The sequence below is a fragment of the Gopherus flavomarginatus genome, chromosome 1 (assembly GCF_025201925.1).
Source record: "Gopherus flavomarginatus isolate rGopFla2 chromosome 1, rGopFla2.mat.asm, whole genome shotgun sequence".
NCBI classification, from domain to species: Eukaryota; Metazoa; Chordata; order Testudines; family Testudinidae; genus Gopherus; species Gopherus flavomarginatus.
The window spans coordinates 321,129,769-321,151,948 of NC_066617.1; the positions used below are offsets into that span (position 1 = coordinate 321,129,769).

A 22,180-nucleotide genomic window follows, 5' to 3' on the forward strand; every position below is an offset into this window, starting at 1 on the left:
ATGTTTATATCCCAATTTTAAATAATTTTTGTTTGGAACTGAAATTATTATTTATCTCTGGAGTGAGAGGGAACTGTGGGATGAGGGATAAGGTAAAGATAGAAAGTGAGACTTACTAAGCAGAATTGCTGCCTCATGGCCAGCTTCTTCAATGGTGTAAATTGGTATAGCTACGCTGAATTTAATGGAGCTCTGTTGATTTAACACCATTGGAGGATCTGGAATCTGAAAACTTTTTTCCCTCCTTTCAGTTAAATTGCACTCTGATGCATTTTAGGAAACAACTTCAGCAAGCTGCCTGAAATGTCAGAGGGATTACTTCCGTTAGTGCAAAGCTGATCAAACTGCGGGTCGTGCCCACCTCTGTCCGCAGCCCGGCCGCGGCTCTGCACCCAGTACTGGCTCTGGCTCTTCCCCCAGCTTTGGCCCCTGGCCACAGCCCCAACCTTCTTCCTAGCCCTGGCCCTGCTCCCAGCTGTGGCCCCCACCTCGATGTTTGTGTTCCCACCCCACAACCCCATCTTCCAGGACCCTGAAAAGTTTGGGGATCAGTGCTTTAGTGTTGAAAGTCATGCTGTTGTTAATATTCTGCAAGCATATGACAGTGAAAACATATAGCACTCCTGTTTATACTAGGGGAAGTATTCTATCCCAGTTCTATGGGGATTTTTGTTGCCCTAATCATTCCTTTATAGCATTCCACATTCAGAGGTCAGTAACTCATCTTCAGCTATATATTAGTCATCATTCAGAGCTAATAAGGCTAGAAATACCTTTTTCTTGGACTAATGTAAGTATTTGTTAGATAAGTTTTCTGGAGTTCAGTTCAGGAAAGTTCCTCAGCACATGCCTGAGTCCACCTCTAGTTTGGCTATCACATAAGTATGTGCTGAATTTGAGGCACAAATTTAAGGTCCGCTGAACTAAATGAGACTTATGCCTAAAGTGAAATACATGGTTAGATGCTGTCCAGAATGGGGATGCTTTCCTGAACTGGGGCCCAAAGTACATGTGAGAGAGAGAGAATCTAAAACTTGTTTTCCTACAGAGGCAGTGTGAACCAATAGAGAGAACATTGTACTGGGAGTCAGGGGACTCATTTTCCATTCCTAGCTCTGTCATCACCTTGAACCAGTCATTTTCTCTCTACCTCAGTTTCTTCATCTTTAAAATTGGGATAATAATGCTTACTTATATTTATAATGGCACTGGAGATCTACAAGTGAAAATTTTTATTTTAGCTGATCTTCATAAAATATTCTGCTCCTTTCTAGAAGGAAAGTAAATACAAATCCTAGTATAATATGTGGAATAACACTGCACTTTTCTAATGAATCTGTTTAAATTCGTCTCCTTAGTACCAAATGCTCTATGATATTTTGGACTTATTTATTGTTTTGAGACTAGTGAAATAGCACTAAAATGGTGGGTAATAGTGCTGTTTGGAAAATAGAAATAGTTTTTCATGATAATTTTCATGAAATATTTTTTCTCTTTGAAATTTCATTTTGACATTCTGCCTAGTTATTCTATGTAAAAAGTATTTGTTGGCTGTAAATAACTATTGTACTTCCAAGTGCAGCTTTTTATTACTGTTTACTAAATGATTACTTGGTAAGTTGATGACATTGCTGGAATTTAGTATGACAGTTTCAATAGGAGCCAACCTTCATTTCAGTTTAAATTTTAACAATGAAAATAGCTGGACTCTCTTAGAAACAACAAAACTTGTAATGGTCAGAATCAGACCAGTAAAACAGTTCCTATGTCAATAATATCCCAGCTGTTTTCAATTTAATAAATAAAACCTGAAAAGACTTTGGCTAGTTGCCATTGAAACAGATGGAGATCCTGGATTCTGAATGCAATTTAACAGCAGTTCTCTGCGCCCTCAATTTAGTTTATTTGGATTTGTCTCTCATATACAGAACTCTTAGAGCTAGAAACAAATCCACTGTTTTATACTTCCCCTATTGGGACTCTTACTGTTTCCTTTGCCTGCTCATATTCATTGCAAAACTCAGAAATTATAAAAGAGGCTAGAGGCTTGGGAGCTAGCATTTTAAACACTGGAAATACTATATAATCCAAAATGCACCAATGGCAAGTTATGGTCCAATTCTTGACTTCTGAGTAATAAAAATGTTTAATTTACTGTAATTCAATAAGTTTTAATGGTGAAAAGAATGGATTACATTTTGTAAACCCTTCCCTGTTATAATGATTACCCAAAAGTGGATTATTATTTGTATACGGCAGCCTAAAAAGGATTAGGAAACCTGTAGCTTTAAAACATTTCCCTAGATACACTGGCCCTGGCTGCCTATATGTGAAATAAATAAGTAACCATCAGTGAATAATAATAATAAACTGAGCATTCATAAGGAGGTTAATTTAAAAAAACATTTCTTATTTGGCAGCTGCAATATTTTTGGTTACACCGTAGGGCGCTGCCCATATCTCACTGGAAACCTTAAAGAAAACAGAGTAAACAGGCTTTTCCAGGGCTTTTATTTGGTCTAATTTTCTTCTGTTATTTATATAATGACCTCTTCCTATAGTACAATTAGCACTGGAAAGGAAACCTCTTGTGATCATCTTGTGAAATGGATCTGAATGCTTCAGGTCAGTAGGAGTCTGGCAGTCCTGAGCTTTGCTTAAGATTTTTAGCACAATTTCTTTTTCTTTGAGTCCTGTTGTGTAGCACAATGTAAATGTGTAAGCAGTGTTCATGATGATTATTATATACAGGAATATCACCAGCAGCCTCTGTCTGGCTCTTTTTTCTTATTTTAAAACAAAACAAAGCAGGTCTTCTGTTTGAGCAGCAACTAACAGTGTTTGCTGGAACATTCAAATTAGATAGGGATGACAGTAAACAATTGCAGACTGAAGTAATATGTTGTAAATCCTAAATTGAGGTCTTGAAGAGTGACAAGTGATTTTAGATGCTTCAGTTTCGGAGTGCCCATCTTTTGAGACACTATAAAGGGGCCTATTTTTGAGAGAATGGGTGTCAGCATTTTATGAAACTCAGGCCCATTTAAGGTGTTTTGAGGTGAATATCCAAAATCACCAGTCACTCGTGACAGTTTTGTTCCTAGTTCTATAGATGAGATGCAGTACCAAGGTCCAGACCACTTGTGAGAAGAAGTGTGTGTATCTAATGGTAATGTATAGACTGGAACACTTGTTAGTGAAGACTGTCTTTGGGAGGTTAACATTTACAGTGTCTTGACCAAATTCCTATTTGGAGCATTTAGCCTACGTCCAATTCCTCCTGCACTTTCTTGTGGGTATGATACTCTTCTTCACTTCCTGCCATAAAATGTGGTGTAGCATTGCTGTTTGATATTAAACAGCTGCCATGTTTCACCCTGGATGTGTGTCTTTTTTAATGTTGGATGAAGTGATTCCAATTTGGAGCCTGACTATCAGTATATTTGTAAAGTAAACATCAGATAGCAGCAAAAGTAGTTAGAAAGTGTTGCAATGACAGATTAATTAATATTTTATAACTGCCACAGATGGAGCACATTGTGGCTCAAAAAATGTATCCTGTGTTATGTGGATCTGGAATATTATCTCTGGAGCTATGGCTGTAAGTTTTCCTGATAGAAAGTATTACAATAGTCATTAGGACTTGGTGATTCTTGTGCCTCAGACCTTTGAAAAATGAGATGTAAGTTTTGGGGGCGTTTTTCCTATGAAAAAGAGGAAAGAGTTTATTTTATAGACTGGTTTTCTTCTGGGAAAGGTCAGATCAGAGGAATATGGGTTATTTTAGGGGTCATATACCACTGAGCCAGGCCTCCCTTCTGCTAGACAATAACCAACTACTTTATTCGTTAAAGCTCTGCATTTGACCATATTCTGCCAGCTAGTGCATTTTGTTAAGAGGTGAGTGAGGAATTTTTTGAAAACCAGTGCTGCAATCTACAAACCCAAACTAACCTTCTTCCCATATGCTTACAAAGCCCATGATTTACTGCAGCAACTGTGTAATGTACTAAGTGCTCTCAGAATTGTTACAAAGACAGAAAAATGAATGTTCACACTCATTTTATGTTCTGATCTTGATCTGTTACTTCCATGTGTTGTACTTTTGGTGCTAAAATGCTTAGTTTAAGTCTCTGATTCAATTGTTGATAATTAGAGATGCAAAGTAGAGCTCTGAATGGGACTAGTGTAGAGCCCTGTAGCGGGATAGAGATCCCACGGGTCCTGCAGGACCCGCTGCCATAATAGCGGGAGCAGAATTAAAAACTAGTCCTGTGCAGAGCTCTAATGCAAAGCAGTGGTTCTGCAGGCCAGTCATTTGATATGATCCAAGGTTACTGTTCTCTGCTACACTGCATAATCCGATGGTGGGCAGGCTTTGCCAAAGTAGCTGTTCTTGACATTGCTCTTAAAATGGTCTATCTCAGGGGTAGGCAACCTCTGGCACAAGTGCCAAAGGCAGCACACAAGCTGATTTTCAGTGGCACTCACACTGCCCGGGTCCTGGCCACCGGTCCGGGGGGGCTCTTCATTTTAATTTTAATTTTAAATGAAGCTCCTTAAACATTTTGAAAACCGTATTTACTTTACATACAACAATAGTTTAGTTATATATTATAGACTTATAAAAAGAGACCTTCTAAAATGTTAAAATGTATTACCGGCATGCAAAACCTTACATTAGAGTGAATAAAGGAAGACTCGGCACACTGCTTCTGAAAGGTTGCCGACCTCTGGTCTATCTAGTCCCACCCTTTGGGTCAGTTACAAAGGACTGATCTTCACTACCTTAAAAAAGGTGTGTTCTTAATTTGGTTTTTAACTTGAACTGCTAACTTTTGTGAAAACAAACTTCCTTGTCTTCACTAGGATTTTAACTCAAGTTAAGAACATGCTTTTTTAGTGAAGACAAGGCCACAACTAACTCAAACATTATTTTTTCCTGGCTGGAGCCCATATTTCTTTACCTCTGTGTCCCCCACAGCTGCATAGGAAGATATTGTGTAGTGCATGGGAAGAACTGTAGGCTCCCATTGAGGTCTTGACCTCCCTAAGGGAAGGTTGGAGCTTTCTGTGCATTGTGGCTTCATTTAGCCATAGGCTAAATGTGATAATATCATAATCAGTGATTGTAAGAGAAGCCATCAGGCAGGCATCTATCTATTCGATGGGATTATTCCATAGCTGGGTAAGGAGTCATTGGAACTAGCCAGGGGAATATCCTTCTAGACTTTATGAGGAGTCTCCTCCTAGATTAGTATTTAGTGAATACCACAGGTCATGCTTGGATCAAGCCCTGTGAACCTTAAAAATGCATCCCTGATTTGATGGAGTGAGAATTTTCTGGAATATGTTTATTAATCCTATGTGTGCCTCAGTTTTCCTCTCTACTTTGCACTGTAAAAAAAAAAGTTTGACACCTGCTAAAAGAGTGCAGGAAGTATAGGTGTCACCTGGCTTCCTGGGGTCTGACTCATTAAATAACTGTCTAAAATAGAACCCAAATCAACTTAGCATCTAGGAAGAGATACTTCTGAAACATCAACACCTGACAGCGGCACACCCCAGCAGGCAGGACTTGTGAACTGAGCTGGAGAACAAGGTGTCAGGTGACTGGAAGAAGGGCAGCCCTTTTTAGGGGGACTCAGGAGCCTGGACCTGGGGAGACAAAAGATGGATGGGGTTGGGAGCTAGAGATGGAGTCCATTTCAGCTTGGGTGGCTCATCTTGGTACTGGCTTGGCATGTACTGTAGCATAATTTATAATATAAATAAATAATAATAATTGGAGATATATGCATCTCCTAGAACTGGAAGGGACCTTGAAAGGTCATTGAGTCCAGCCCCCTGCCAGGACCAATTTTTGCCCCAGATCTCTGGGTGGCCCCCTCAAGGATTGAACTCACAACCCTGGGTTTAGCAGGCCAATGCTCAAACGACTGAGCTCTCTGTGCTAACCTAAGCACTATAGGATTCTATGTGCCAGGTGACTTGCTTTGAAAGGCTTCCTGTGTCACTGTAAGTACTCCCTGAGAGCATTGCACCCTGAGGGGCACAGTGCCAGCCTCCCGCAGGACTCTGGCTTGGCAGGATTCACTGCAGAGAGCCATGGAGACAGATTGTTGATGCCGAAGGCCCAGTCTTGGAGGCCACAGGCCTGCCCCTGTTGGAACTGTGTGTCCTTGGGGCCTGCCCACTAAGGAATCACTCCAGAGAGACTGATTGCAGGCTGGGGCATAGACCAGACTCCGTGACAGCCTGCATGTTGTTTGAACACTTTTTCCCTTGGTTAAAGCATAATGTTTTATTCAACCAAATCTCACGTCTCTGAAAATGGAACTCCACAAGGCTTTTGGGAGGACCTTGGAGCACACTTATTCTCTCACAAGAACAATTTCCTTGCTGCATATCAGAGAAACTGGGCTTCTCTTTTTAACTCTAATGACCTTTTAACTAGTATTGTTGTCCTCACTTTTAATTGATTGATCCTTTGTTCTGTTAATACATTTCAATCTGAGATTCACTTATTGTGACATTTTATGGACCTAACAAATTACCAGAAGCTGGCAGTTAAGAAATGTAAACATTTATAAAAGTTTGAAAGAGAGCTATTAGCTAAAGCTGAGAAGAGAAATGGGGCTGTTCCATGATAACAGGTTTCCTTACAAATACCTTGGGTAGATTCATGGAGAAGATGACATTGAATTAAATGAATCTCATGAAAAACTTTTTTTAATTAAACTTTTTACATCCACAGGTTCCTCCAGGATCACCTCACAATCCTGCAAAAAGAGCGTTCTCCCTTATTTTGCATTTTCTCTATAAACTTTTGTTTTTTTTTAATTTTTGCAGGATGATGGCCTTCCAGAGAATGAGTATCAGCTTTCAGTAGCTGGGAAGATAAAGAAGCATTTCAATACAGGGCCTAAACCCAACAGCACAGCAGCTGGAGTTTCTGTCATAACAGTAAGCATCTGAAATACATAGCAATAACATTTTATAAAGTTCCCACAAAAGTCTATATTCAGAAGATGACATCAAAAGCTCGCTACTTACTGTAAAGTGTTGCCCATGTAGTTGAAATTAGTGTAACCATTTCAGATGCAGTTTTGCATGAGGATTGCGTACAACACTACACACAATTTGCTAGCTCCATCCCTCCAAGCAGAGATTAAATCGGGTAGAGATTTAGTTGTGCTGCATACTATAGTTACAATCTAGATATTGTCTGAAAGTAATGGAGCTTGTGAGACCATCTCAACCAAGTCAGCTAAGTGTTACAGGCACGTGCAGTATAGTATGCCTCACACAAATTTGTATTTTTCCTCCAAGATGAACGTGTGTGTGTGTGTGTGTGTGTGTGTGTGTGTGTCTCTCTCTCACACACACGCGCACACACATACACAGAAGATATTCAGAACTTTATCAGATTATTTATGCTAGTACCATTAAACAGTAACTATCTGTTTTATCCACATTCCCATCCTTTCCTCATTTTTAATACATCTGCCTGTGCTTTAAAGCCTTTTTTTTTATTACTCATGGTAATGTTAATTCTCCAGATAAAGTCACCAAAAAATCAGTGACACATTGAACATAACCATTCCCATATCAGATTACTCAGTGTTTGTTCCCAGCTTCCATAAATTGCAGATGGTGTGACTGCACTTGTACACTGTCTCGTACTGTTTCCACTTTCATGTTCCTCAGCTCGGCCCCTCCAGTGGTGAGTTAAATCAGCATGAAATAAACTCAGCTCAGCAGGCGCAATCTGGCTCACAGGTGTGAACTGTTTGTGCAGCAAAATGGATACTTTCTCAGAAGTTACTAAGTATTTAACATTTCAAGCTGTGCCTGTCTCACTTTTTTTTTTTAAATAAAAACTACCTCAACACGGAAACAAAATTGTCCCTTATGCTTTTCTTAGATTTTCAACATTCTATGCCATCAGCTAACATACAGTCAGCATTTTTTATTTTCATTTTCAAGCAATAATACCACAGTAACTCTCCCAAAAGTAAAACATCGCATACTCTCTACCCATTGCTCATATGAAATGCATGTTTGTTCTGAACAGCCTAGCTCAAACTGTGTTCTTTTCAAATGGATTGCCAGCACGCTTGTCCATAAGAAGTACTGCTCAGTTCCTCTTTGCAAGGCTTTTAAAGCTTAAAAGATAGAAACGATTCTTCCCCTACCCCCTTCCTCTTTTAATTTTTAAAATATTTTTATTTGACCCAGTTGGTCTGGAAACAGATTGTTTACAGCAGTTTGACAATTTAGTAATGAAAAAGGCATTGGTGAAGTGAATCTTTCCATTGACAAACATTATAGAAATAAAACAAAAGCAAAAAAAAAATCTCACTGAATTTGGTAATGTGTTAGAATTTAAATAAGTACATTTAATGAGAACAACCTTCTGAGTGGATACCACACCTTGATGTGGTAAATTCTTGAGTTCTGCCTCTAAACTAGCAGTATTTTAAAAGTATTTGTTAATTAAGCCACTTTCTGGATTTTATAACTAATTTCTTTTAGTAACTTTCCTAAAATTGGGGGACTACAAACATTTGTAGTGCATGTGTAAATTTTAAGGCAGGCTGGCAAGTGCTGATTTTAATTCAAAAAACTTTTATATACTATGCATATTGCACATCTTAATAAATAGAATACATGAAACCCAAAGCAAAACCTTTAACCGATGTGCCTGCATTTAAAACAAATGTAATACAAGTTTGGCATGAGATTGTTGTTAAAATTTTACTTTCAGGAATCTCCTTTTTTACTTATACAATGCCAGGTAATATTGATATAAAGCTTATTAGCTCAAGCTGTTCTAAATTTATAATTTACAAAGCATATGCTCCCCAAATGCTGGAACATATTGTTCATCACTTAAAATGTACAATAAGTATATCTTAACCCTTTTAAAAAAATCTGTTTTATGGTGCAAATATATGTGTATACTGTAATTTATGTAAAGGGATAGCTAAAATACTGTATTTAGTTCTCAGTTCAACTTCCTTGTGATATTCTTTATTATACATCTGACCTTAGGGTAAAATTCACCACTATATGGGAGTCCCACACAGGGCTCTATGTATCAAACCTTTAATGTGGGGCTTAAATTAATAAGGATTTGTGCAGGTCAGCTGGGTCGGGGGGAATTGCATCTCTAGTTTGTTTGTTGTTAGTCAGAGTCATCTGTAGGTATATTTTATTTATTTATATTAAACACTTTTAGTAGGCTGTTGATTTCTACAGTAATATCCAAATATATTGTATTGACCCCTTTTGCTGAGAAATACATTTGCTTTGGCTATATAATCTCCAGTAAGAATAGTATCTGTTCATCCAGGTTCCAATCCTACAAACACTCACACATATTCTTAAACTTTACTACTGTCATAAAGTTAATCATGTGCATAAGTATTTGCAGGATTAGGGCCCTAAAGCAGATATGACCAAAATATTTAATTTTGAAGTTCCATAACTGCATTTTTCTTGTATATAAATCTAACATTTCACTAAAAAATGTAAAATGCATGTTTAATAGCAAGCATTTATTAAATAATCTGTTTAAAGTTTAGCACTAGAATTTTTGTTGAATTCTCCAAGGATGTTGTCACACTCTTTCCTTTGAATATTTTAAATTAATGACTTGACTGCTTAGTTATAATGTCTTCAGCCACTAAAGAAGAGAGCTGGTAATTATTTCTCAAATAAAAACAGATGTTTTGAAAGAGAGATTTAAAAAAAAAAAAAAGCTCTGTGTCAGTACCCTATGGGTTTGTAATGATACTCTTTCTGTCTGAAATAATCAAGAGGAAATAGAAATCAATTTTTAAAAATGCTTTAATATTCAAAGATATATTGCAATAAATTCTATTAACTGAGCATAGTTCAATTTGTGTTCATGTCTGGAATGTTAAAGCTTTGCTTGTATGTTGTCACTTTTGTGCTTTGTTTTTTTGGCATTATTAAGACAGAAGAAAAGACTAATGATAACATTATGTTAAGGTTGTGTGAGGTCCCTGACTTGGCTACGGGAGTAAATCCCAGCTTGAGGCTCACGGGAGCCATGTAGCATAAAGAAAGAAAAAAGCTGTTCTGACAGCTGATGGTCTGCCAATGTGTCTAGAGATGGTAACCAATTCCTCTGTCTGCAGCATTCTGCCTGTCGCAGACAGCCTCTGTCATCTGTGGAAACCAAATTGGTGCTGCTTTATCAAGGGGTGGGGGGAAGGAGGGAGTGAGGTATTTAAAATGCATTCTAGTGATTATAAAATAAAATTAAAAGTTACATTTTAACAGTGGGCTTTTCTTAAGATGTGGGAAAGAGAAGACGGCTTTAGTCTATTAGTTTTGCTCAGTCTGAGGAAGAACCTATGACTTAAAATGTCATGTCACTTCATATCTGTTGTTGTTCTATAATTATTATTTATAACTTGTTTTTCTTAGCCTATAGTCTCCATGGTAACTAAAATATTGTTTAACTTCTGCTTAGATAGATGTAACATTTTAAAATTCAAAGAATAAATCCCCTCCTAAAATACTTGTAACAGCATTCTGTTAGTTATAATATTTTAGTGCAATACTTTTTATTTCCATTTTTAAAAAACCTTGTCTTTTGTGTACTTGAGATGCAGTATAATAGGCTGCCAGCAGATGGCAATAGTAGATCAATCGACTGAAAAATGAAGTACTGTATAGGTGCAAGGTCCTCATCTTTTGAACAGGAAGTGTCCTTTTAAATAATTCTAAATAAGATGAAATGTGCATTGATGTAAGAAAACAGAATAAATTATTAGATATTTCTCTTTGTCTGTACTGAAAGTGTAAGTTAGATGCTAACTACAGTTTAAATAACTGGTACCTAGAGACATGTTAACCGGCCTTTCTCAATTTAGAATTAGTAACTATCATGAGTATTGCACCAATATGCCATAGTCTTAATGAAACACACAATGGCCTTTCCTTTTGTAGGGCAAAATGTGAAAGTTATCAAATTCTTCCTATTAAACTGGGCAGAGTGTCTCTTTCAAGTTTTATCCCCTAAAATTGTATCTAATCCTCTGTTAAAGGCTATCGCAAATACATGTTAGTGCAGTGTAAAAAGATTAGAGAAAATAACACACTTTCTTTCTTTTCTATGCACATTCCACCGCTAATGATAAAGTCAATTTAGAACAATATATACAATTTAGTTATATTTTTAAGCACACACTTTACCAGATTTTTTTTACACAATACTAAATTCATTTTCCATTTTGACTTTAATTGGTGCACTTTAGTGAAGATTTTACATCACAGTTTTCTACCATTATCTTTTTAAGCCTGAGATGTAAGGCGAAATGATAAACAATACACTGCTGTTCATGAACCTGAGAAGTCCTGCTCTCCAAGGCTAACATTTAAAGAAAACAAACAAAAAAAAACCAAACTGGATTCTTTTAATCTTTACACGTGCCATGATTATGAAGTAGTCTAATTTAAGCCTCCTATAGTCTGTGTAGCCTGCTTCTTGTGATGGCTAACACTGTGTTTTTTAAAAATTATTAAACGTCTGTTTAATTGCAAAAGAAATTTTTTCATTACCATTATGTGCAACTTAAAGGGGCACTTCTATATTTGGAGATAACAGGATATTTGTTAGACTTTTAAATGAACGCATAACGCATTAAGTTAGTTATTTTGCAAACTCCATTTCAGTTTAAATAAAATGGCTTCTAATATAGCAAGATAGAAGCTAGGGCTAGTTTCTTTTGTTCTTTTATTCTTTTTCTTACTTTTTGTCTCCAGTGCATAGATTCAGGATGTTAGATAAGTGCCTTGTGAAACTGAAAACAGTCAAATGCACTAAATAAGGAACAGCTTGGTCTGGAGTCTTAATTCTTTAGCATAATATCGATCCACTGAGTTGCCCCATTTCTCTCTGCTCAGCTGGACCACGGGTTTACCATCAAGAGATCAGGGTCTTTGGACTACTACCAACAACCAGGAATGTATTGGATAAGGTATGAGATGGTGCAGCTCCAACAGTCAGTGTTTCCATGGCAACGTGCTGGCAGTCTCCATTAACCAGTTCCTTCAGTGGATAAACATGCTTTTTGATTTGTTATCCAGTCCATATGCTGCTTTATCAGTTTCATTTTAATCTTGATTGAGATGCCACACCCCTTCATTCCCTTTTTTTCCACCCATTATTCACACTGACATTGCCAGCTTTCTCTTCATCGCACATGCTCAGTTTCAATTTTTCTTATAGTTAAAAGTACAGTGTATATAGAAAATCTACTGGATATGCTGCAGCAATTCACCTCCTCTCTCCCCACCCCGCCCCCCACTGCTAGTTAAGGCATCTGCTTCCTGTGCACTTCTGTTTTTAAACCCCTGGAACAGCAACAGCATATTTTTTTTCTCTTCTGTATGAGATGTGGAACTATATACTGTCATTTTTAACCCATCAAACACAATCCTTACCTTAGACTGAACAATGCATTTACCTAATATAGTACTTAGAAGTTCTTCCAAGTTTACTGAAATATAATGCATTGTATGTGCTGGTAAGCTTGTGTTTTGTAACTATGCACATTTATTTTCGTTCTCTTTTCATTTTTAAAACCCCTTGTAGTTTTTTTATTTTTTTAACAATGTTGCATGAATCTGTTTTTAATATTTTCCTACATTGCGTAACTGTGTCAGGGTTGTTATTAGTTGACTTGACCTGTATGATCAAATGGGACCTTGGCTGGGGCGGCTATTTCTGAGTGGGTGAAAAGAGGGATTCTGCTGATGGCTGATGTCAGTGCCCATACTGCCTCAATCGGTCAGGTGTCCTTGGTATTTTCATCAAGTGTTTATTTGCTGGCTATTGTCCCCTTATTGCTCCCAGGGTTTGCCTTGTGATAGCTAGAAAGATAAAATCAGTTCCTAGTGAATATTTTTGCAAACACTGTGGTTGTTCAAGCCCAGAGAAATGCTTTTCATTGTGGGGGGGGAGGGGCGGGGGAAAGCCTGTTCTGTGTATGGAACAATTCTACAAATTAACTTCATTAGCAAAATGGTAATGTTTACAGTAATGTAGAAATCTGTCCCTCATATCATTTCACTGATTGCCTGAATCAAACTACAGCACAGTTTCCACAAAAGTTACTAGTCCCCTAAACACACCAAAACAATGCCTATGAAAATTCAATAGATTTTAAAATGGACCTGGAGGAGAGAAGCAGCTCTTCCTCCCTGATGTACTGTTCAGTTGAGACGCAAAAAGTTAGTCCAGGTACACCATATAGATGCTGGTTATGATGTCTAACTGAGAAATAGTTTCCATACAGGTGCTCAAATTTGTACTGGTTTGTGCAGTAGCACCTCACTCATTAATATTTTGTGATTGAGAGACTTACTGAATCTTCCACAAATCATGAAGTGTACTTTATTCGTCTATTTTCTCAATTGACATAATGCTTCAGAGTATCCTAGTAAATAAAATGTTGTGTATTTTGTAAAAATAATATCCTAGTGAGAACTCACTTTGGCGTCTGCACTTTCTCTTTATTGAGAAATGGAGGGAATCACTGTTATGTTCTCTGGATTATAAGTGGGAGGTTTAGCAAAGTGTAGACTAGAGAAGTCTTATAACTTTTTCATTTTGCTCATTGAGGAAAGATTATATTTTGAATCAAATAGAATTTGTCAAAGGGCTAAAACGTTTTGTTCTGACTAGCATCACTATCTATGATGTGCCTGCCCAGCTCTTTTACTTACACTATTTTTTTCTTTTTTACAAAGACAGAATCATTGTGTTTCTATTTGTCCTGTAGGTCTCTATTTAAATGAAAAAAGTCTCCATCCAGCATCAGAGAGCACAAACCTCTAGAGCGAGGAATTTGTGACAAAATAGTGAAATGTTTCTAATCTGACTGGCCTTGACTCAGTTTAACTATGTAGCCCAGGTTTTAAAACAAACCATACATCCAGGGGCTTTGGTGAAGACTCCAGTCCAGAAAATAGGTAAATAAATAAACAATATAAAAAAAGGCCATTTGACTAAAACGCTAGTAATGGCTTCCATCAGCATATAAAGTGACATATCCTTGAATAATGGGCTGGAGCAGACGGGTGATAATCTCTCTTATTCATACATAAACTGCTTCTTTTCCAGCTGGGGGCAGTAACAATGTTTATAATTAGTGATGTTCTGAACAATGCACCCAGTATGTAAAACCGAATTGGTAAAGTGGTGCTAAAACTCATAGACATATATGCTTAATTAGGAAACATTATAATACCTGATAGTCCCAGAACCAATACTATTATATACACGTTATTTGCATTAATTGCCAATGCTTTGTCTTTCATCTTCATAGAAACAGGAGCATTCAAATAACCACTGTAGTGACCAACATTTTAATATAAATAGTAAAACTATTTTCACTTAGTGATTGTTTATACTATTCATAGAACTTCGCAAATTCTTAAAGATAATACATACAGGGTTCATCCCGTCACGCTTATACAACAGTTCATTTGCCACAGGCCTTGAAAACTCATCTGTGATCACAAATATGGCCAATATATAAAAGCGGATCCAAAGAGAGATGTAATGCTCATACATTCTTTCATAACTGAATTCTTGAATTCTTGATTTCTTGATCTCTTAACCACTGATCCTTTTCTTATTTGATTCTCTAGTTTCTCATATTCTCCTCCAACAATGACAATGTTTGTGCTTTCAATAAACCAGAAAACAATTTTCTTACTGTAGTCTAAATGTGTCCCTCCCTAATGTGCTCAAGATTCCAAATTCTGCTTTTGAATGCTAACTTTGCCCACCTCAGAGCGTGCTATTCTTCCTCTGTTGCCACACAGAGCACCTGCAATATTTTAAATGTAGTGGCTTTGTTTCCTGAAAATATTTTCACATTGAGATGAAGTAGTACACTGAAAAATCTGTTCTTGAAGTAACAATTGCAGCATATTGTGCATAATGACTGAAAAAAATATTACACAGTGTTTTGTGTATACAAATAACAGGAAAAAATACGATAAACTAGTTCAGTAAAAGAAGCCTTAATAAAAATAAAGTTAGATCATGTACTTTGTTTAAGCCCCAAATGTGATATAAGTTTTAAAAGCTGCATATATTATTGTAGGATATGTACTCCCAATGACACTCTCTTTTCTCTGCAATTATAGATGAGCACTCTGGCAGAGCATATCTGTGAACATGTACAGTGCTCTGTATGCAGAGACAGGGCTGTCCAGAGGGGGGGAAATTAGCCCCGGGCCCCACAGGGGCCCCCAGGAGAGTTTTTTGGGGGCCAAAGTGCAGCCCGGTCTTTGGCAGTAATTCAGCGGTGAGGGGCCCTCTCCGTGGGTCTTTGGGACATTTCGGCAGCAGGTCCCAGAGTGGAAGGACTCTCCACTGCCAAATTACCGCCGAAGCGGGGACCCCCTGCCACCGAAGACCCCAGGCACCCAGAATCCTCTGGGTGGCCCTGTACAGAGATGTTGTTTTATAGCAGCACTCTGTGCACTTCAATGAGCTCCTTTTCTAAAAAGCCAAAAATGAAATGTACATTTATTGCAAGTTATCAACTATTGGATGTTCATTGACAAAAATAAAAAAACCAACCAACCTAACAGGTTTCTTGCCCTATTATAAAAATCTCTGTTTAGGGTTTATTTAATTGAGGATCTTAATAACCTGAGAGTGTTTGGTGAGTTTGCTGATCTTCATGGATTTAAGTAAGTCAGAATATTAAGAGGGAATGGTGCCATTGGCTCTAGTGTTGCAATGTTGCAATATGTTACTTGAGCCCCTTGACGGAAGCCCATTTTGACTTCAGTACTTTGCATAATTTAGCAAGAGAAGGTCAATTGAATTTCTCTACTCTTGCAGCTTTATGTCCGAATCTATACATTTTTTAACCTATTGTTGATAGTGTTGTTTGAATCTTCTGGCTTTTAAGAGTTGAAATCAGAATATTAAGAATACCCTAGAACAGGTGTACCTAGAGTAACTTCATTTTTAATGGTGATATGTCCACTGACGTTCTATAAACTCCAGTGGAGCTAATATGATACCAGGAAAATGTGTGGGAAAGTCATTAGAATATTTATCATGTAATGACAGAGGCAACTGCATTGGGCTTATCCATTGATTTTGTAATGAAATTGTAGCGTCCTAACAACACTGAAGTCATGTAATCATTGACTTTTGAAAATATGATGCTCACAGTAGCTGCATTTTTTTCAAGCTGAATAACTCATTTCAAATTCCAAAATCCCACTCTGTTCATACTGGACCTGATTCTCCATTGCATCTAGTACAGTCATCTACACCTGTCCAAACTGTTACAAAGTCAAAATACTGAATGTATATGTTATACGCCCTTTGTCCAGATGTAAGTTACTGCACAAGGGACGGGCAATCATACTTTATCTGTAAAATTGTCTTTTTTCAAAGAATGAAGCCCTTCTGTAAATTTGACCCTGGTAAAAACAGACAAACATCTCAAGTCATTTAAAATCTCTCTGTTGCTCTGTGACTAAGAAAACCACAACTGAATTACAAATTATAAATAAAATTGAACCCATGCAAACAGCTTTGAACTAAGTTTCATACACATGTAATTGAAACCAGCTGAGAAGTCATATCCCTAAGAACAGAGATGTTAAATAATAAACATAAACTGAAATACAGAATTGTGAATCCAGTGGTCATACATGTACTATACTTGTCCTTTTCTTATGTACCAGTACAGTATGAAATGTAAATGAAACTGGGTTTTTTGAGGTGGGTGGGTGAAGGGGAGGTTGTGTATATACCTGAGAAGTCTGTGAAGAAACATATGCAAGACCTCTTGTCCTAACAGTGTAGAGCTGCTACTATTGCTGCATTAGTGGTCATTTTAACCATTAATAAAATCTACTGTAACACATCACAACATACTGAGGTCACCAAACAGAACCTTATAAAAATAGAATAAATTACCCAGCTGGGAACATCTAAATATATGTTTTTAAAAGAATAAAACAGGAGGAAAATGTCAATATTTCAATAGTTATGTCAATTTAATTCCATGTGCTAACAAAGCATCTCCAAAATGGCAAGCAAATTGCAAATATTTCCCTGCAGATGGACAGTAAGAGAAGGAAAGGATTTCTTAGACTAATGCGTGAGCAGCTGCATCTCCAGTTCAGTCTCCTAGCTAGTATGAATAATGGATGGACTAAGAGGCAAAATGCACAATAATGTTCTTTTATTAATGAAACAAAGAAATTTTTTTTGGTGGCTAATGATAAATTAAGAGAAGAGAAAAGAAAAACAGTCACTGTTCACATTCATAAAATACAGTTACTTAAATCCAGCAATTACTGACTGACAGAAAATATGATCTAACAGCTAAAATGGATTCTTCCCATTGCAAATCCAGCACATATTTAAAAGCAGATATAGTAGTGAGCACCTATCCAGATGCACCACATTCAATATTAGCCATGGAGAAAAACTTGTGTGTTATTCGGGAGTGCTGCACCATTACCAGTTAGAAATCAGGAAAAAGATATCACACATGATAAAATCTTGGAGAAATGGTAAATGCCTCATGTTAGTATGACAGGAACAATGACTATAAAATATGTGTCATGCTTCAAAATACATAATTTTTATTCACAAAAATAGCTTGTTGACCATATGGTACTGGGTATCAGGAGTACTAAATGTTGATACAAAATACATTAGTGCTTTGCAGAGGATGCTGCAGACCCATCAGCACCAAACTATTGAAGGCAATCCACTTACCTGCTATTGGATAAGTAGCTTTACATTTCCTCAGATGGATTGTATGAGGATGGCTACATATATTAAGTAAATAACTATAGTTTCATTTGGTTCCCACCAATTTAGTCTGGTCCTCAAAGTTCTAACCCTCTCACCTCAAGCTGAGAAAAAATGCTAAAATATGGTAATGAAAATCTGGGATTTGCAGCCCTGTGAGGCATGAGTGTACTTCAGATCCTCTTATTAGTTTATTGAAAGAATAGCTTAAAGTAGAAATGCCCTGAAAATCCATAATGGACCAGTTCCTGCACCAGTGAACCTTCCAGCTGAATAGCAGATGAAATAATAAATCTATTAAAGTAATACTATATTTGCTGATCATCCAGGCAAGGTATTTAAGAGGTCTTCGCACCAAAGAGGTTGCCGATTTTGATCACAAATTAACCATTTTTTTAGAATATGCCCCTAGGTGAGACAAGGTACAATAAGTAAAAACATGCATTCTTTTATTTCTACACTGTACGCAACCATTTCCTCACATTCCACAGAATTATCTGTTGCATGCTGAACTTCTTCAGAGGAGGGATGTAATTGTGGCCTCATAAATAAAAACATAATTTTTAACAGTCAGTAATTAAACATTAGAAAAACTTGCCAAGGTTTATAGTGGATTATCCATTACCGACCATTGTTTAAATGAAGATTGGATGTTTTTCTAAGAGAGATGCTCTAGAATTATTTTGAGGAGTTCTATGGCTTGTGTTGCTCAGGTCAGAGTAAATGATCGCAATGGCCCCTTCTGGGCTTTGAATCCATGAATATGAATCTATACATTGAATGAAAATTAAGATCTGCCCAGAAAGCATTTTAATGAGATTAATTGTACAGTTATAGAAACCATAATTTTGAAGTACGTGATCTACACGCAGGGCAGCATTGGCCTAATCCTGCGCCTTAAGTGGGAGTTGGGAATACTCAGTAGCTCTCAAGATTGAATCCATTGAGAGAAGCAGAGACAGTCCATGTGAAAGGCTGGAGAATGAAACATATTATGTTGTATTTTCACTTCAATTGGATATTGATAAGGATTCCCCCTACTTTTCTCTTTCTCACCTTATACAGTTCTCTAATGAGTCTTTTGGATGGGTTAAAAGATTCGTGGCATCTCTCCAACAGGGAGTGAAAATACATAATGCCACAAAGCTACAGACAAGCCCTGATTTTGGACTGAATATCAGGAAAAACTTTCCAACAGTGAAATATTATATTGGACACAAATGCTAAAAATATGGTCTAGGGAATAATCCTACATTAGTAGGGGGTTGGGCTATGTGACATAATAGCTTTTTTACACCTCTGAATGTTTTATCCTGTGAAACTAAAAGCACCAGTTAATGTATTTGTGTATTTTAAATAAAATGGCCCCCAAAGGTCCATTAACAATGACAGCGGAGTAGGCTGTTGGATTTTCCATTATACACCAAGATGACTTTAAACGCAATAAATGTCATGATGCTTAGTTATCTGATGGCAGAACATTTTAGGTGGCTTATAATTTTGGCCTTTTTAAAAAAGACAATAACACTGGATTAGACTTCAAAATAAACTAGTGTGTTTTGTTCAAGAGTATCTATTACTTCAGGATTAATTGCAGGGTGACGTTGTGGTATAACCTTTAAATAAACTCCTATATCTTGAAAGCAGAGAAAGTCTTGTAAATGAAAATCTGTATGTCATAGAATGATAATATGTGCCATTCTTTTCAATTTTCATGCAGAATTATATACTGTATGCAGTATATTCACTGTGTGTAAATGATCTAGATATTCGTCTATTTCACATGAAAACATAATAATAAATCCAGTTGGTTTAAGGCTAAGAAATGCCTAAGATACTGAAAAATACTAATTAAATTTCTTAAACAAAAGATTAGTAGTAAAAAAAGAAATCTCCAGCAGACAATAAGTGTTGTATTTTATAACAATTATTATTTAAAGTACAAGGATGAACTTATCAAAGTTAATTATTTTTACTTCTTTGTAATAGTGCTGTATAGGTTCTTGATATAAAAATAATAGTTCAGCAGTTCAGCCTAACTAAATCCATTTGCTATCGTAGCTCTGTACTCTGTCCATCTTTCTGTCTTTATTGCATCATTTTTGAACTTTGATTGCATTATTTGAGCATGGATTGCTATAATGCTATTCTGCACCACTGTGATGGATTTAGTTTTCATTTTGTTCTCAAAAATAGTCTAGCTATAAATGTATCTCTGTTCTCCGATGAGGCTCACAGTGTAACTGGTATATTTTCAAGAGGAAAAACGGTCATGTATCTCCCAAGAGAAAACAATAAACCCTTTGAAGCAGAGTAACCTCTTGGCTGCATTCATTTAAAGGGTGACACATATGCTAGGGAAAAACTTTCTAATATGTCAGACTTAACATTGAAATCCATTCCATTTCTACATATATTCCATATTATCTTTTCCTCTCCGCTAGAGATCAGATATTTATGTACATTTTAAAGGCTTTCTCATTAACAGTCCTTTTCCATTTTATCCTGGCAGTGGAGTCATGGACCCTGATTTAGGAAAGCATCCCCCTTTAGGAAAGCAGTTCAATGTGTTGAAGTACTTTCCTGAATCAAGACCATAGTGTTGAATTTGTAAGATCATAGTAATTTCAGTGCTATGTTCAAGATCAGTGGTCCCCAACGTGGTGCCCGGGGGCGCCATGGCGCGCACCGGGGCATCTATCTGCGCCCGCATACTGGACGTCAGACAAACATCTGATGAAATGCCACCGAAAAGCGGTAACATCAAGAGACGTCGCCGCCGAAAAGCAGTGTCATCAAGAAGTGTCGCTGCCAAAATTGGTGGCATTTTGGTGGGACGCCTCTTGACATTGCTGCTTCTCGGTGACATTTCGGTGGATGCTTGTCTGCCAGCCATGATCCTCAGTGGCTCATCGTCCGGCGTCCACCAGATGAAAAAGGTTGAGGACCACTGTTCAAGATTATGGGTGAAATCCTGGCACCACTGGAGTCAATGGCAGAACTCCCATAGATTTCACTGCAAGATCAGGCAAAATGAGAAACTTGTCTGTGGGCTGGTGTATACTGGGGGGAGGTAATCGATCTAAGATGCGCAACTTCAGCTGCGTGAATAGCATAGCTGAAGTCTGAGAATACTGAGACTATATTATTGCCCTTATATAAATCCATGGTACGCCCACATCTTGAATACTGTGAACAGATGTGGTCTCCTCACCTCAAAAAAGATATACTGGCACTAGAAAAGGTTCAGAAAAGGGCAACTAAAATGATCAGGGGTTTGGAGAGGGTCCCATATGAGGAAAGATTAAAGAGGCTAGGAATCTTCAGCTTGGAAAAGAGGAGAATAAGGAGGGATATGAGAGAGGTATATAAAATCATGAGTGATGTTGAGAAAGTGGATAAGGAAAAGTTATTTACTTATTCCCATAATACAAGAACTAGGGGTCACCAAATGAAATTAATAGGTAGCAGGTTTAAAACAAATAAAAGGAAGTTCTTCATCACGCAGTGCACAGTCAACTTGTGGAACTCCTTACCTGAGGAGGTTGTGAAGGCTAGGACTATAACAGTGTTTAAAAGAGAACTGGATAAATTCATGGTGGTTAAGTCCATAAATGGCTATTAGCCAGGAAGGGTAAAGAATGGTGTCCCTAGCCTCTATTCGTCAGAGGATGGAGATGGATGGCAGGAGAGAGATCACTTGATCATTGCCTGTTAGCTTCACTCCCTCTGGGGCACCTGGCATTGGCCACTGTCGGTGGACAGAGGCTGGGCTGGATGGACCTTTGGTCTGACCCGGTATGGCCATTCTTATGTTTAAGTCAAAGTATCTTAGATCAATTTACCTCAGGTCCTCATGGCACGGGATTGACGTCCGTGGCTCCCTGGTTCGACTCCGCTACCGCCGCTGGCTTCGGTAGAGTTCCAGAGTCGACGGGAGCACGTTCGGGGATTGATATATCGCATCCAGCTGAGAAGCGATATATCAATCCCTGAAAAATCGATCGCTACCTGCCGATACAGGGGGTAGTCTGGACGTACCCTGTGAGTGACATCAGTCTCATTACAGCATAAATCTTGAACAGCAGCAGGAAATATATTGGGGGAGGGAGGATTTGGCCAAGTATACTGAGACACCTTTGGAAGAAATAGTCATTTTATATAAAATTAGTGTGGACTTTACTTAGTTGGGGTTTAGTCTATATTATCTTCTAGGCAAGGTGATCAGATTGAATTCAGTCTTCAACAAGAGCTTATCAGGGTTCTCCCCAACAGCAAAGCCTCAAATGGTTTAGCATGAGGAAGTTTTAAAGAGCTGAGTTAGCTTCTTTCTTA

The 22,180-nt window shown here is 37.5% G+C and overlaps 1 protein-coding gene across 2 annotated transcripts in view; it reads left to right on the plus strand.

Annotated features, from left to right (window-relative positions):
- DCLK1 (doublecortin like kinase 1) overlaps window positions 1-22,180 on the plus strand; it is a 350,858-nt gene that overhangs the window by 327,382 nt on the left and 1,296 nt on the right. The window contains exons 15-16 of one of the 2 annotated variants that reach the window (XM_050937227.1): window positions 6,853-6,966; window positions 11,944-12,017. In XM_050937227.1, the coding sequence (XP_050793184.1) occupies window positions 6,853-6,966; window positions 11,944-12,017 (188 nt within the window). The remainder of the gene's footprint in view (window positions 1-6,852; window positions 6,967-11,943; window positions 12,018-22,180) is intronic. The other variant, XM_050937228.1, reaches the window with a different exon arrangement.